This window comes from Arctopsyche grandis, chromosome 5 (genome assembly GCF_051622035.1).
Source record: "Arctopsyche grandis isolate Sample6627 chromosome 5, ASM5162203v2, whole genome shotgun sequence".
Taxonomy (NCBI): Eukaryota; Metazoa; Arthropoda; class Insecta; order Trichoptera; family Hydropsychidae; genus Arctopsyche; species Arctopsyche grandis.
Window position 1 is genome coordinate 7,732,358 of NC_135359.1, and position 14,491 is coordinate 7,746,848.

The following is a 14,491-nucleotide window of genomic DNA, read 5'->3' on the forward strand; positions in this document are numbered from 1 at the left end:
GAAGTTGAATATGTGGGTGAGAAATATAACAAGAGTAGTTGATATGTGGAGAGTGAAAATATTGGAATGGCAATGGATGGGTCATGTGGTTAGAAGAATGGACGAATATGTGCTGAAATGGTACCCGAGATATTGTAAAAGGGTTAAAGAAAAGCAGCAAAGAATATGAGTGGATAAAATAAAATAAAAAATGTGGAGTGAGATGATGAATAAACAATTTGAAATGATAAATAAATAATTAAGTTCAATAAAATGTGATAGTATTGTTGAGCACATAATGTAAAAACGAATCTTGAATTATATATTATAGATATATGTATGTAGAAAGTTATTACAGGTTTACATATAAAAAAAAACTCTCACCTTCTTCTTGATGAGGCGAATTATGCACGACTTCCAATGCAAGCGATGCATCCTTGGATGCAGCTTTAGCAACCCTGATTCCAAATCGACCAAAGTCGAACTTGAAAGAATGGGTGTTGAAGAATCTGGCAAGTCCACCTTCATTAGACCTGCCTTCAACATTAACAGACTTCATAGGTTCAACGGTGAACATATCGAAGACCTTCACAGTCCTATTCTCTCGAACACCCCTAATCAGCTCCTCTGTCATGTCGTTGATGCAAGTTGCATTATCACTGCAGGACAATTGGTACACCTCGTTTACATTGCGTGGTTCCACATATCGGCATCTCGATAGATGCAACACTTGAAACGCCAAAATTCCGAACACCAGCCCCTTGCACGTGATGAACATTTCAACGGTGGGATTATCTCAAACCAACAGGTTCAACAGTTTGTTGACGAACGAAAAAGTAGAGTCCAATTCTAGTATTATTAGAGCTATGATGTCCTCTTCGGAGAACATACGCTGTGGGTGGCACTGATTTAACTATCGTATCTATCACAAGTCACAATCGCGCTATCGCAACTACTTCTTTGCTTAGGGTATGGATTATGAATGAAGATTTAGAGGAAAATGCAGAGCATTTTTATGCTCTGTCACACATTGGTAACCAACCCTGACCAAGCTATTGTGTAGTGTGTATAAACACGTACACCAGGGATATTCAATTCGAAAATTTATATTATAACAACGACAGATAGTCGAATTATATATCTTCTTTCTATTCAATAAAACAAACATTGGTTTACAATGGTGTTTATTTATGTATCAACAAGTATCAAACAAATAGCATATAAATATATATTTAATATTTATATGCTATTTGTTTGATACTAGTGGTACTACCCGGCTTCGCTAGGTAAATGGAAATTAAATGAAAACCACGAAAAACTCTTCATTTGTATTTTAACTAAATTTTTTAATCGAAAAAAAATATATATTATTTGACGAGCGACCAATCGCAAACGTCTTTGACCAATCCAGCCAATAAGAAACGACTTTGAAAACAGCCAATCAGAAACGAATTACAGACGCCCATTCGGTTTTATATATAAGATATTTGAATCGAAAAAAAAAAAATATTTATCGACTGACGAATCACAAACGTCTTTGACCAATTCAGCCAGCCAATCAGAAACGATTTTGAAGACAGCCAATCGGAAACGAATTACAGACGCCGTTTCGGTTTTATATAAGATATTTAAATCGAAAAAATATATATCTAACGACTGACGAATCACAAACGTATTTGACAAATCCAGCCAATCAGAAACGACTTTGAAGACAGCCAATAAGAAACGATATACAGCCAATCAGAAACGATATACAGACAGAAACGATATACAGATATTATGGTTTTGTATATATTTAAGAAGATGAAGAAGTACATATAAAAATATCATATGCTAAATAATTCTTTTTATTAAAATAAATCAAAATTTTTGAAATACGCAATTTGAAAGTTTTTGATTTCTTTAAATTTTTGTTTTTTTTTCACAAGATTTTTTTCGAAATTCCTCAATCTTTTGATCTTGGATTAGAACTGATCAATATACATTTGATTATAAATTGCAGTGGTATCATATTTACATATATTTTTTAATAATTTTTTCATTTATCAAAAACGAAACCTTTTTATTCTGTCTTAATCGAAAAATTTAAGACAGAATTTTTTAAAAAAATTTTAACAAAACTTTTTTTAAAAAAAACTTAATAAATGAGGGTTTTCCGACTTGCAGGAACTCTTAAAAAATGAATTATTGCATTCAAGAATTATTTCACAGTTTGAAAAGGTGTCAATTCAAGCCTACACTTTGAACTACATAAGTCTGTTGACTTTAATAGGTATATATAATATTTTTCAAAATCTAATCGAGAATATACAAAGAAAGTGTGACTTAAAATATAATGAAAGTATGAAACGAGTTGATAAGCTCTGATATGCGATTTGATCAACAAATTTCGTATCACACGTGCACATAGCTGAGCGATTAATAACTTTAATGATAAATAATTTTGCATAATTTCAGGCTACAAATTTTTATTACCATTCGCTTGAATAATGAAAATAATAATCGATTTTATAATGAATTAAACGCGAACATATCTTTTTTCACTTGCACGGATCTAATACATATGTATGTATGTATGCGAAAACGCTCGCTGAATGTTATTGCTATTAAATAATTATTTTTTCCAGCGTGCTTTGCATTGAATTATTGACGTAAAACGAAAGTGTATGAAATATGCAAACAATTAAAACGACAACCATAACAAAAACATATTATGAAGCGTATTTCTATAAAATATTTATAAACAAATAGAAATTTTAATGTGCGAGTCGTTTATACATACATACATATGTTTATTCAATTGTTTTTTTTTTTTTTGATTTTTAAATGCTTTTTATTATTACGAAATTATGTTCACAATACATATTATGTCTATTTTAATAGCTACTGATCTACTGATCATTTTCTATTTTACAATTTAATTTAATTTGGTTAGTAATCATAGTATTATATTATTCTAATTCTAATTGTTTAAATTAATCGACATGTACGAGTTTGTATCAGTATCATATAAACAAGCACTTTTTATGTTAAGTTCCTACTCATAAGTTAAGTAAGTTATGTAGGCTAATTTGAAAATATATGCAACTTAGTAAGAGGATTTAAAGGTAGGTATGATGAATTTGAATTTGTTTATGTTTCATATTACACCATGATGGCTTGAAAGATTAAATCAACACGTCAATACGCTTCTGTATACATAATTATAAATGTACATATGTACATATGTATATTGAAGCTGACTTATATAATTGATTATTGATGCGGCTAAAAAGTCAGGTACTATAAAAAAAACTACCTACAAATACCCTGAACAATATAAGGACACAATTTCTAACCGTAATATAAATTTTAATTACAAATTACATATAAAGATCCAATAGCAATATTATTATGTATTCTTTCTTAAATTTAATTTCAATGAAGTTTTATTATTTACATATATTTGTGGGTGAGAAGTATGACAAAGGTAGTGGATATAGTGGAGAGAGTGAAGATATTGAAAAGGTAACGGGCGGACGAATGGACGAAATGTGGACAAAATATGTGCTAGAATGTTACCTGAGAGAATGTAAAAGGGTGAAAGGAAGGCCACGAGGAAAATGGGGAGACGAAGTTAGAAAATGAATAGATTCTCCCAAAATAGAGACTAATGGAAGCGCGTTGGAGAGGCTTTCATCCAGGTGTAGATGCTGAATGGCTGTAAATGATGGTGATGATACACTAGTATTTTGCACGTTGGTATTTTAAGTGGGTGTTTTCTGAAAGGAACCACACTCAGAGGCTATTGTCGCTAGCGGTTTCAACATGCACAACCCTTGTGGTAAATTTGTATCCACCCCTTATTTTAATCTATGCACTGCCCCCTAATTCCATCCTCGCGACTTGTACAGTCATCCAAGTACCGATTTTTTGCATTCATATAAACTTATGATAATTGTAAATTTTTTTTTTTGAAATTTTCATACTTGTAATAAAAATATCCCTTCCGTTTGCTTGCATTTATAAATATTTTCAATTTAAATTTACCATATGTATGTACGTATGTGACGTCCGTACCAGTGGCGTGCCATTTGATTAGAAGGACTACATAGGTTAGTCCCCTAATTTCCCCCGACTTTTCTGTTAGTACAAAAATGAAAAATTTTACTCAACGCTTGAAGACGGATTATTATGATTCAAAAAATAAAAATATATTTTTTTATATATTTATTACAGTTAATCCATGTATAGTGAGATTACAGATATACTCCAGGACGTCACTATAGCTATATATATGTATGTAGATATACATATATGTATGTACATACATGAAAAGCCAATAAAAAAATACAAAAATAATTAAATATCAAAATGTGAACTAAAATAAAGCATGAAAATAATGTAAAGGAATGAATAAAAATAAAATAAAATACGAACAATTAAATGTGAGAAAATATTTACGATATCAAACTAAAAAAGCCGAAATTTGACATTGCCACTGGGTAATTGATCCAAAATCAAACCGAAAAGAAGTATTAAAAAAAAAATTACTTAATTTTTTTCAAATAACAGACTAAATATATCGGAAATTAAAAAAAAATATTTGCGACCTCAAACTTTAGTTTGAGATCGTAAATATTTATCGCTGATCAGCATATTTTAGATTGAACAATTACATATACATAAGTTAACAGAAATCTGATTGAGAGCTTATATATTTTTTTGTTCATAACTAATCCTCTGTTTTAAAGTCACGACACGCCAATGATATGTATGTATATCAGAATAACCGTCAGTTTGCTGGTAGTTGTTTTATTTTAATATTACGTTATTAAACCGAAAGTGTCATTATAATTATAAAAAAAATTGTATAATTTATTTATATTGTTTATATCTAAAGTAACAATTTATGAAGTTTAGTGAATGTGAGAAAATTAGATTTCAAGATTTCGACGGATTTTTGGGCATAAAAATTATATAATATATTTTGAGTTGAGATGTACTTTTTTTATTTTATATATTTATTCTGGCCACCCCTAAAATAAAATATGCAAGTAAACTTGCTTCAAAATGTATATGTTTGTTTGTAATTTGTAGAATGAGAATTATCTACATACATATTTTGTATATCCATAGTTATGTACATAAACAAAGAACTCATGATTAATTTTTAAACAAGGAAAGGAGCACGAATTGAATATTTAATTGTTTTTCTAAAGAAATTACAAGAAAAATAATTGGAAAAAATTGGAAGAAAGTTTAAAATGAAAATAATGGTGGTTATCAAATAAATCTTTCATGCGGCACGATATAGCATTTCATGCGATGATGTGTGATCACTGATCAGCTCGTGTAAATTGTATTGTAAATAACTACGCAAGAAAACTGGAACAAATTAGAAGAATAAAAAAGAACATTAAACAATATAAATGCGTTTTTACTTCAATCGTATTTTATCAATCGTATTTTATCTCGAAATAACCAATTATTTTGTGCATAAATATATTGACGTCGGTTTAGTCGTCTAGATTAAACTATGGATTTTCGGTTAAGAGGTCGTATTGAAGATGAGTTAAAGTCATGCTCCAATACTCATATCTAATTCTAGTAATTAGATGAGCCTTCTTTAAGTACCATTGTTATTGTGTAGGTTCAGATAAAAATTGTCACAGTTCGCGAAAATAAATCAGTCGAACATCGCATGCTGAAGATAAAGTATCTACGCGTTATTCCACATCCAAGTGGGAATTTTATTTCGTGTTTATAATTTGTGAAAATTAAAATACCACAAATCACTCGTCTCTCCTGTTGTTAAACTTACGGCAGTGAACATGCTAAGAATTACACTTTTACTCGTTGCTATATTGCTATTTTTCACTTTCGGCTATGGGAAGCAGTTGAGTGAAAATAACAATAATATTGCATTTAAAACGACACAGACCATAAATGAGATTTCGTCGAAAAATTTACAACAAAATGACGCAAGTAAATATAAGCAATATTTTTTTTCTTCTATTGAGTTACATAGAATCTTTCACGTGACTTTCTTTCTGTGCCAAATTGGAAACTATTTAAATTCGCACAAGTGAAAATTAGCTAAGCTACACGTGCGTTAATTTTAAACATTTTTATTTGTAGCAATTTCCATTGCAATTAAATAAATTAGTTTAGGTTTACGCGTATCAAAAGAACTAAAAAATAATCAGTTCATGCTAATTATGACATTGAAATGTATGAACATTTTACATCGAAATAAAAAAAAGTGATTAAACCGATATTAACTAAGCTTTCTAAGATATCCAGATTTTTCGCCCTCTCGGGTTTCCCTTTAACTCAATAAATAAACTGATAAAGTAACTTCTGTAACTAAAAATTGTAAAACTTCATTAACTACATAACTTATTTTAATAATAATAGTAGCTTAACTGTGATAGAACGATAAAACCAATTATTAATTCTGAAGTATTTTCTTTTCTAAAATTTCTAATACTCTTGCCGTCTCGATTTTTAGAAACTAGAATTAATTTAATGTAATTAAATTGACCGATAGGGTTGTGCATGTTGAAACCGCTAGTGACAATAGCCTTTGAGTGTGGTTCCTTTCCAAAACCACTATGTATCATCATTTACAGCCATTCACCATCCACTGCTCGATGAAGGCTTCTCCAACTCTATTTCGTCCACGCATCTTCCTTGCGACCTTCTTTTCACCCCTTTACATTCTCTCGGGTAGTATTGTAGCACTTATTTTGTCAACCTTTCGTCCATTCTTCTACATAGCTACGTGACCCCCCCCCATTGCTATTTCAATCTCTTCACTATCTCCACTATATTCTTGGCATGCTTATCACTCACATATTTACATATGTATATATGTACATATGTATTAAATACCATATAAATAATAAAACTTCGTTGAAATTAAATCCAAGAAAGAATACATAAGAATACTGCTATTCGATCTTAATGTTTATTTTGTATTAATAATTTTAATTCCGGTTAGAGAATATAGTTCCTTTCTAAAACCACCCGCTTAAAATATCAAAGTGCACAACACTAGTGTATCATCATCATCATCATCACTTAAAGCCATTCACCATACACTGCTGCATGAAGACTTCTCTAACATCCATTCGATTCTGTTTTGCGCAATTCTCATCCATTTCACCTCACACATTTTCTAAATTTTGTCTACCTGTCTTCTTTGCGGCCTTCTTTTCACCCTTTTAAATTCCCTCGGGTACCATTCTAACACTTCTTTTGTCCATATTTCGTCTATTCTTTTAGCTGCGTTACCCATTCATTGCCATTTCAATCTCTTTACTCTCTCCATCATGTACACTAACTACCCTTGTCAGACTTCTCACCCACGTATTCCGTTTCATATCTCTCCTCGTTATGCCGAGCATAAAGCGTTCTATACTTATATGTGCCGAGCACATAGAGTTCATACATACATACATACATATGTATTTTTCAATTATATTTTAAATTTTGATTTATCGGAAAATAAAAAAAATCTTGTTTGAGTATAGTTATTATTTTTAAATAATAAAATACTTCACAATTGATATAATAATTGATAACAATAAATTAAGATTGATTTATAATCTCATATAATAAGATGATGATTTCAAATATATCGATGGCCAGTGGCGGCCAGTGAACAATTAATTATATCATTATACATTGGGAGTTCACTAGTTCTCGATCTCAAAAAAATGTAACTTTCGAGCCCTGATCCATATTAGACTTTTTTTAATGGAAATATATCTGTTCCGTGTCAAGAATACTTTGGTGTTCTCTTTGGAGAATTTTTATATGGGAGCGTAATGAAAAACGCACACACGAAATAGATCGTTGATGCACCAGGCTCGATACTAACAATTGAATTTACTTTTGTCCTACCATATGTTTCATAAGTGTAGAATACGCACAGCTTCTTGAAAATACCCACTCATTTTTTATGATTTTCGTTTATTTTACTGCTAGTACATACATTGGTCGGTGACTTTTCAATTCCGAAAATTCTAATTATTTAGTATGAAATCTCGAGATTTGAAGAGTTGTTATTTGGATATGACATACAATAATTAAATTTATTTTGAATTTTCATAAAAGTTAGAAAAAAAATGTCTTTTATTTTGTAATTTATGTTTTTGATTTCTAATCATTGAATTTTTATTTTTCAGGATGGTTCAAAATAAAAGCAATTAAATTGGTTCCAATGTTGATCGGAGGACTTTTGAAATTACTTGCGATGATTCCAGTGATACTAATTGCAGCAATATTGATTGGAACCGTATCGTTGATCGGAAGCAAAATTTCCCTTTTAATATCGCTAATATTAGGAGTAAAAACGTTACTATCGTTGCTTCCATCACACAAGAAAGGCCCAAAAATGATGGACGAAGATGATTTGAACGATATACAACAATTGGCCATGAAATACGCAGCACTGACAACAAAAAACGAACAAACAATGTATCCCAATAGACATAACTACGACCCTGTGAATTATGCGATTCAGCCAAATATAGGTTTCAGCGGAAAATATATGCAATATCCGGAGGAAAATTTGTATTATGCTAATCGATATTTTCTTCCGGTACCCGTCCAAAACGGTTTTTCGGGAGATGTCGTCAATAACCAACCTATTAACGATAACATTGTAGCTGGCCCGCATGTTATTCAAGACTCTGATAATGGAAACGATGTGGTTTTCTATTTCAATACCAAACTCAATGACGATCGACTGAAGATTTTAGCAGCTGCTGATATGGCTGCTAAAGCAAATTCCTTGTTGGAAAAACAGTCTGCAATCAGCCCCAATAGAAGGGTTGGGGTAAAAATTACAAAAACAGTAGTTAATCATACTTCATAGTGTTAATTTATATATCTTTAGATGTTGATAATTTTGTAGTACAAATAGAATAGAAATTATTTATTTATTTAATAATATTGTAAATATTATTTAATAGTACAGTTAATAAACAATATTGCGAATTATTAAATGTATTTTAATTTTAAATAACGCACCATCATTACACATTTGTATTTATGCACATATTATTTGCGACTCAGTCCGTAACGATTTTTTGCATTTTAATATGTATAAAAGCAAATCATATTTTGACCTGATTGTGTTTTTACATATATAATGTGTTTTATTTTAATATTAAAGCTTAATATACTTCTGAAATTAAATTTATATATTTGTATAAACCTGCAAAATCAGGCTTGGAGCATTACATATGTAGGTATTTATGATATAATGGTAAATAGGATAAGTATTTGAACAGGAAGTAAAAAATATTTGGACTGTTCCGTTCAATTTAAAATAGATTATATTATACTTCGGGATAACTATTATAATTAAAGCCAAAAGAGTGCTATTTTTTATTTGTTTTTGCATAATTGAATTATATGCTCCCCAAAATCATTCGTAATTGCATTATCGATTTGAAATAAATCATGCGTTTTATACAATAAATTAAAATTTATTGAAATATATTACATTTCCTCTGCTAAAATTTTTAATTATTACTTTGAAAAATGAATAATTTTATATAAAATTACAATAAAAAAAACGATTTACAGCAACGCACTCTTTATTTAGTAGTGAACAACTCTGACTAATTGGTTTTCAATTAAAATTAATAATTTATTAAGAAGTTAGTCTACTGGGAAATATTATGCATAGTCATTTCTTCCTATTGGATTTGGATTACGTTTAAGCTGAACAGTCCTAGAAATTCTTCTAAGGTAATACAATCCAGCTTTCGATTAAGTTTTTTTGCTCCAATTTTGTGGGTCACCTGGAGATCGTTATAGTTTTCTTTGGTCGTAACACTGGCATACATTTTTATGAGAGAAACTTACTCACTCGCTCAAGTTTGAAGTGATGGTCAAGTTCATCATTCCATTGATAGTAATTCAATAAACGACCCCACATCAAAAGTCTTCCACGTTGAAAAATATAATACGACCAAAAAAAAAGGCTTAAAAATGGAGAAGTTTCATCAGAAAATCACAGGTGTATTAATAATGTTTACCAATGCGCGATTTATTTTTTGATGATTTTTAAATAAAGATAAATTAAAAGTCAATACATTGATCGCTGTTAGAATATTTGAAAAAAAAAAATATACATACATACATGAGAACATCTGAACAATCATCGAACAAAACGATTATATGCATGAATTAGCACTACAAGATGCCTTGTGAACTAACTTTTTATTTATTTACCATATAATGATGTTATTCACGATATATTACTAATCAATTAAAATTAAACATATGTATAATTATGTGTACACACATATACATATATACACTGATTTATTATATATGTATTACATTACTTATTATTGAACTGACGCAATAAATCATAAAGTTTTTAGGTTAATTTTAAAAAGCGCTAAGCAGGTGAAATAGCAGTATTTTAGTATACAATAATACGTAGTATCATTCATAATATTTTACCTGTAAGAAAGTGGCTCCAATTATTATTTATCGGCGAAATAACAAACAACCTGGCATACTTTGAGCTAGGCTGTGAGAGATTTTTTGATACAGCGTGAAGAGTAAAAGGAGAAAAAAAAACGTGAACGTAAGAATAACGTAGGTCAATTGCTCGAAATGCAACAAAAGTACAAGTGCGATCGATTTGTTGAACAAACGTAGGGATTAGGGATCCCAATCGAATATTCGAATATTCGAGTATTCGAATTATTCGTCTGATTTTTCAGCCATTCATTATTCGAATATTTCATCAACTATTCGAATATTATTCGTGTATATATTTTTTTATAAAATAAATACACAAAATCAACATGAAAAGAATGATGACAAAGAAGTCGACGATTATGAAGAAAATGAAATATGTAATGGGGATAATTATGATGAAAATGAAGATAATGAAGAAGAAGAAATGTCTACATTTGAAGAAACGGAAACAGAAATTTTTATTCATTAAATACAGAAATGTTTGAAGAAAATCAATAATAGTCTCTACATCTTTAATATCGGCAGAAGGAGTTTATAAATTTTTATTTAAGAAGTTCTCACAAACAACCAAAAAGTTTTCACAAATTTTAGAAAACAGAATGAATGAAAGACGGTTATAACATTACTAGTGAATAGCCCGATGAAATATCATCGCATGGGTATAAAATTATTATATACCCGTATAAAACTAAAAAAAAATCCGGAACCGGAACCGTTATTTTCGTAGACTCTCATAGATAGTTTTCAATTCTTTATTTGTAATAATTTTCAATTCTTAAAGTTAACGTTAACAAAATGTAATATTTTCCGATTATACACAAACGGTCATTGACCTCGTAACGTTGAATATTATTATTACACATAACAAATTACGTGCATATACATATGATATGGCGTGCGACGCGAGCTCATGAGGACATTGCGTTTGGATCGGAGGGTCCGAGGTTCGATTCCCGGCGCCCGCGGTGAATTAAATCAATTTTTTCTCGAATATCGTCAAAATATAAATAATTTAAATTATAATTATAATTTAATTGAAAATAAATACATAAAAAATGGTTCAAAACCTCGCTAAATGAAATTATTAAAATTACGTATTTTTATATGGCGAGAAGGAATATTTCAATTAATGTTTAAAAAAAAAGGCGAAATGATAAATTGGATTTGGCGTGATGTCCGAGACCATTAGCTCAATTTAGACCCATATTCAGGCTATTTGGGGTGATCAGTTCGAGTCCCGACAAAGTCGTCTCGTCGAAAAATGAATTAATCGATTTTTATCGATTCGTTCATTATGTTCGGCGAGAGTTAGGACACACACACACACACACACACACACACCCACACACACCCACACACACACACCCACACACACACACCTACACACACACCCACACACACACACAGATTACCGTCTTTATATATATGATTAATTTACCTAAATACAGGAATTATTACAAATTCACAATAAAGCCGACATCAACAGCGTGTGAACGAGTATTTTCGACTGCAGGGTGGACGAAAACAAAAATTAGAAATAGATTCGACCATGAAACATTCAACGCATTGCTATTTCTAAAATATCATTTTCTGAAATTAAATTAAGATTTTTCCGTATTATATTTTGTAAATTTATTTTTAATTGCAATTTTCCAAATTTTACAAACTATCTTATATTTTATGTGTGTGTATTTTAGTTTTATATGCTTTTTTTAATTGTAATATATTACATATATAAACATAATGTAATTTATGCGTAGTATATATGTAATTACTATTTTTTTTTAAATTTTCAAATATATTCGAATATTCGAATGGCTCTTGATTTACTATTCGATATTCGAATAGTTGGAGTCGACGAATATTTGGGATCCCTAGTAGGAATCCTTCAATGAAATATCTTATTTTTCAGATACAAATAATTGGAAGTACTGCTGTACATAAATGTCTAAGACACTTAATCTAATAATAATCACGTAAGAGCAAGGTAATAAGCGTGGAAGTGAGAGCTCATTTCGGAGATTAATGATGACGACAATCGGAGCGTTCACTGTAAACCTGAATAAGTTTTTTTTTTAATATACATATGTATGTTGTGATGAATAGTGATTAGCTCGAATTTTGGTCACCGGGACTATACTATGCGGTTTGGCTATACATACCTTAAAAGGAAGGTTTCTTGTAATGTTGGGTAAGCAATTTCATTGGCAACAATGACAACTTTCGGCCAGAGAACGAAAGTGAACTATTGAGTCGAATTCAGAGGCGACATTGAAAGCCTCAGCTTCACCGAGTCCGTTAATTGTGATTGTGCTCACCGACTTTCACACAAAATTTAAAGTAAAGTAGAGTGCAGTCAGCTTGAGAGCAAGCCAAGAAGGGAAATAAAAGAATAAAAATGCGAACAAACAAAAAGGAACGTTCTTAGTTTGGTCGCTGGGTTATTGGACCATGGTCGCTCCACCTACTTAGTTCGTTTTGTACATTTTCGTCGCTTTTTGCGATTCATCTATTTTATTCGGTATATAAAGTGCCGGTGAGCAGAATCAGAGCTTCAGTTATACGGCAACAATTACAACGTACACTTGTTACTAATATCAAAAATCGTCAAATCATGGAAAGGCGGAGTGCGATTTTCTGTGTCCTCCTCGTAGTAGTGCAATCTTGTATTGCCGATCAAGAGAGAAGCGCCAATGCTATCGATAACGAGGCCGGTTTCGATAACTTCTCGTTTTCTCACTGCGAAGATAAGGACACTTCCCTATCCTGTCAGAGCATCAGAATCGCCAGGAACGTATTCCAACAACTGATGAAGGCTAAGAGTTCGGACGGAATAGGAAACCTGAAGATCATCGATGGAGTCGAATTAGTCAAAACCCAAAACTTGGCTGAAGGCGGCAGGAGTTTGAACGATGGAACCGTTCTTGGAAAGATGGCTGGTTATCTTCAGAGTCATGAAATTCGCGTCAAGTTGCCCGATCTAGTCGGAAAGGCTGATATTAATGGAGCTTTTTCAGAAACTCTAAGGTCGTTCGATAAGCAATCTGCACTTGTGGGTGAGTTCAAACTTTTATATTTACTTCAACAATTTTTATATGATTTTATATCACAATGTAATATAAATATATTTTTAATTTTAGAAACTGGAAGGAAGAAGAATAAAGGCGATGGAGGTGTTATGCTGATGGGTTTGATGATGGCTAAAACTTTAGCCGCCATCGGTTTTGGAGGTCTTGGTCTTTTAACAATGAAGGTAAGTACTTGGGAACTATGAATTTTAATACTAAATATTTTTAAGAATTTTATTAAGATATGACATTATGATTTTTTAATTTTTTTTTTGTCGTATAGATTGGTTTTTTAATTAAAAATATTATTTAATAAATATTCGACTGTTATAAATGACATTAGAAACAAAATTTAAAGACCTAGTATTTAATTTTAGTTATTATTTAATAAAAAAAATACATATATGGTTGAAAAATTTTCTGAAAATTCTAAATCATTTTTTAAATACATATATTTTTTGATTATTTTTTTTGCATATTGTTAATGTGCGCACGTTTTACACCTATCATACAAAATTAAATGGCAATAACATGTTGTGGCCGTTATAACGGCGAGGCAATTGTTGCTGTAACGGATTTCTTTCGACAAGATGGTAAAACTCTCGTGAAGATTTTTCCAGAAATAAATACGCGATCTAAGTCATAGATGTCGTAAAAATTCATCATTAAATTTAAACCGTTATTTTAAATATGAATTCATTTATTTTTATGCGAATTTTCCATGTATGAAATTGAATATATTTCAGGCTTTGATGGTGTCAGCTCTAGCTTTGATGTTGTCGGCTATAATCGGAGTGAAGAAATTGGCTTCGTCTGGTGGAGATCATGATGGTGGTCATCAGGTCCATTATGTGCAGGCTCATGACCACCACAGAAGGAGGAGAATGATTGCAGATCCCAACAATTCTGAAATGCCGTACAGCGGATGGACCCACTACACCACCTCATAA

At 30.9% G+C, this 14,491-nt stretch overlaps 1 protein-coding gene across 1 annotated transcript; it reads left to right on the plus strand.

The window, feature by feature from the left end:
* The first annotated feature begins 13,087 nt into the window (after nt 1–13,087).
* On the plus strand, nt 13,088–14,491 carry Osi5 (Osiris 5). The gene is made up of 3 exons (XM_077431569.1): nt 13,088–13,529; nt 13,614–13,726; nt 14,288–14,491. The coding sequence occupies exons 1-3, from the start codon at nt 13,088–13,090 to the stop codon at nt 14,489–14,491; spliced, it is 759 nt and encodes a 252-aa protein (XP_077287695.1).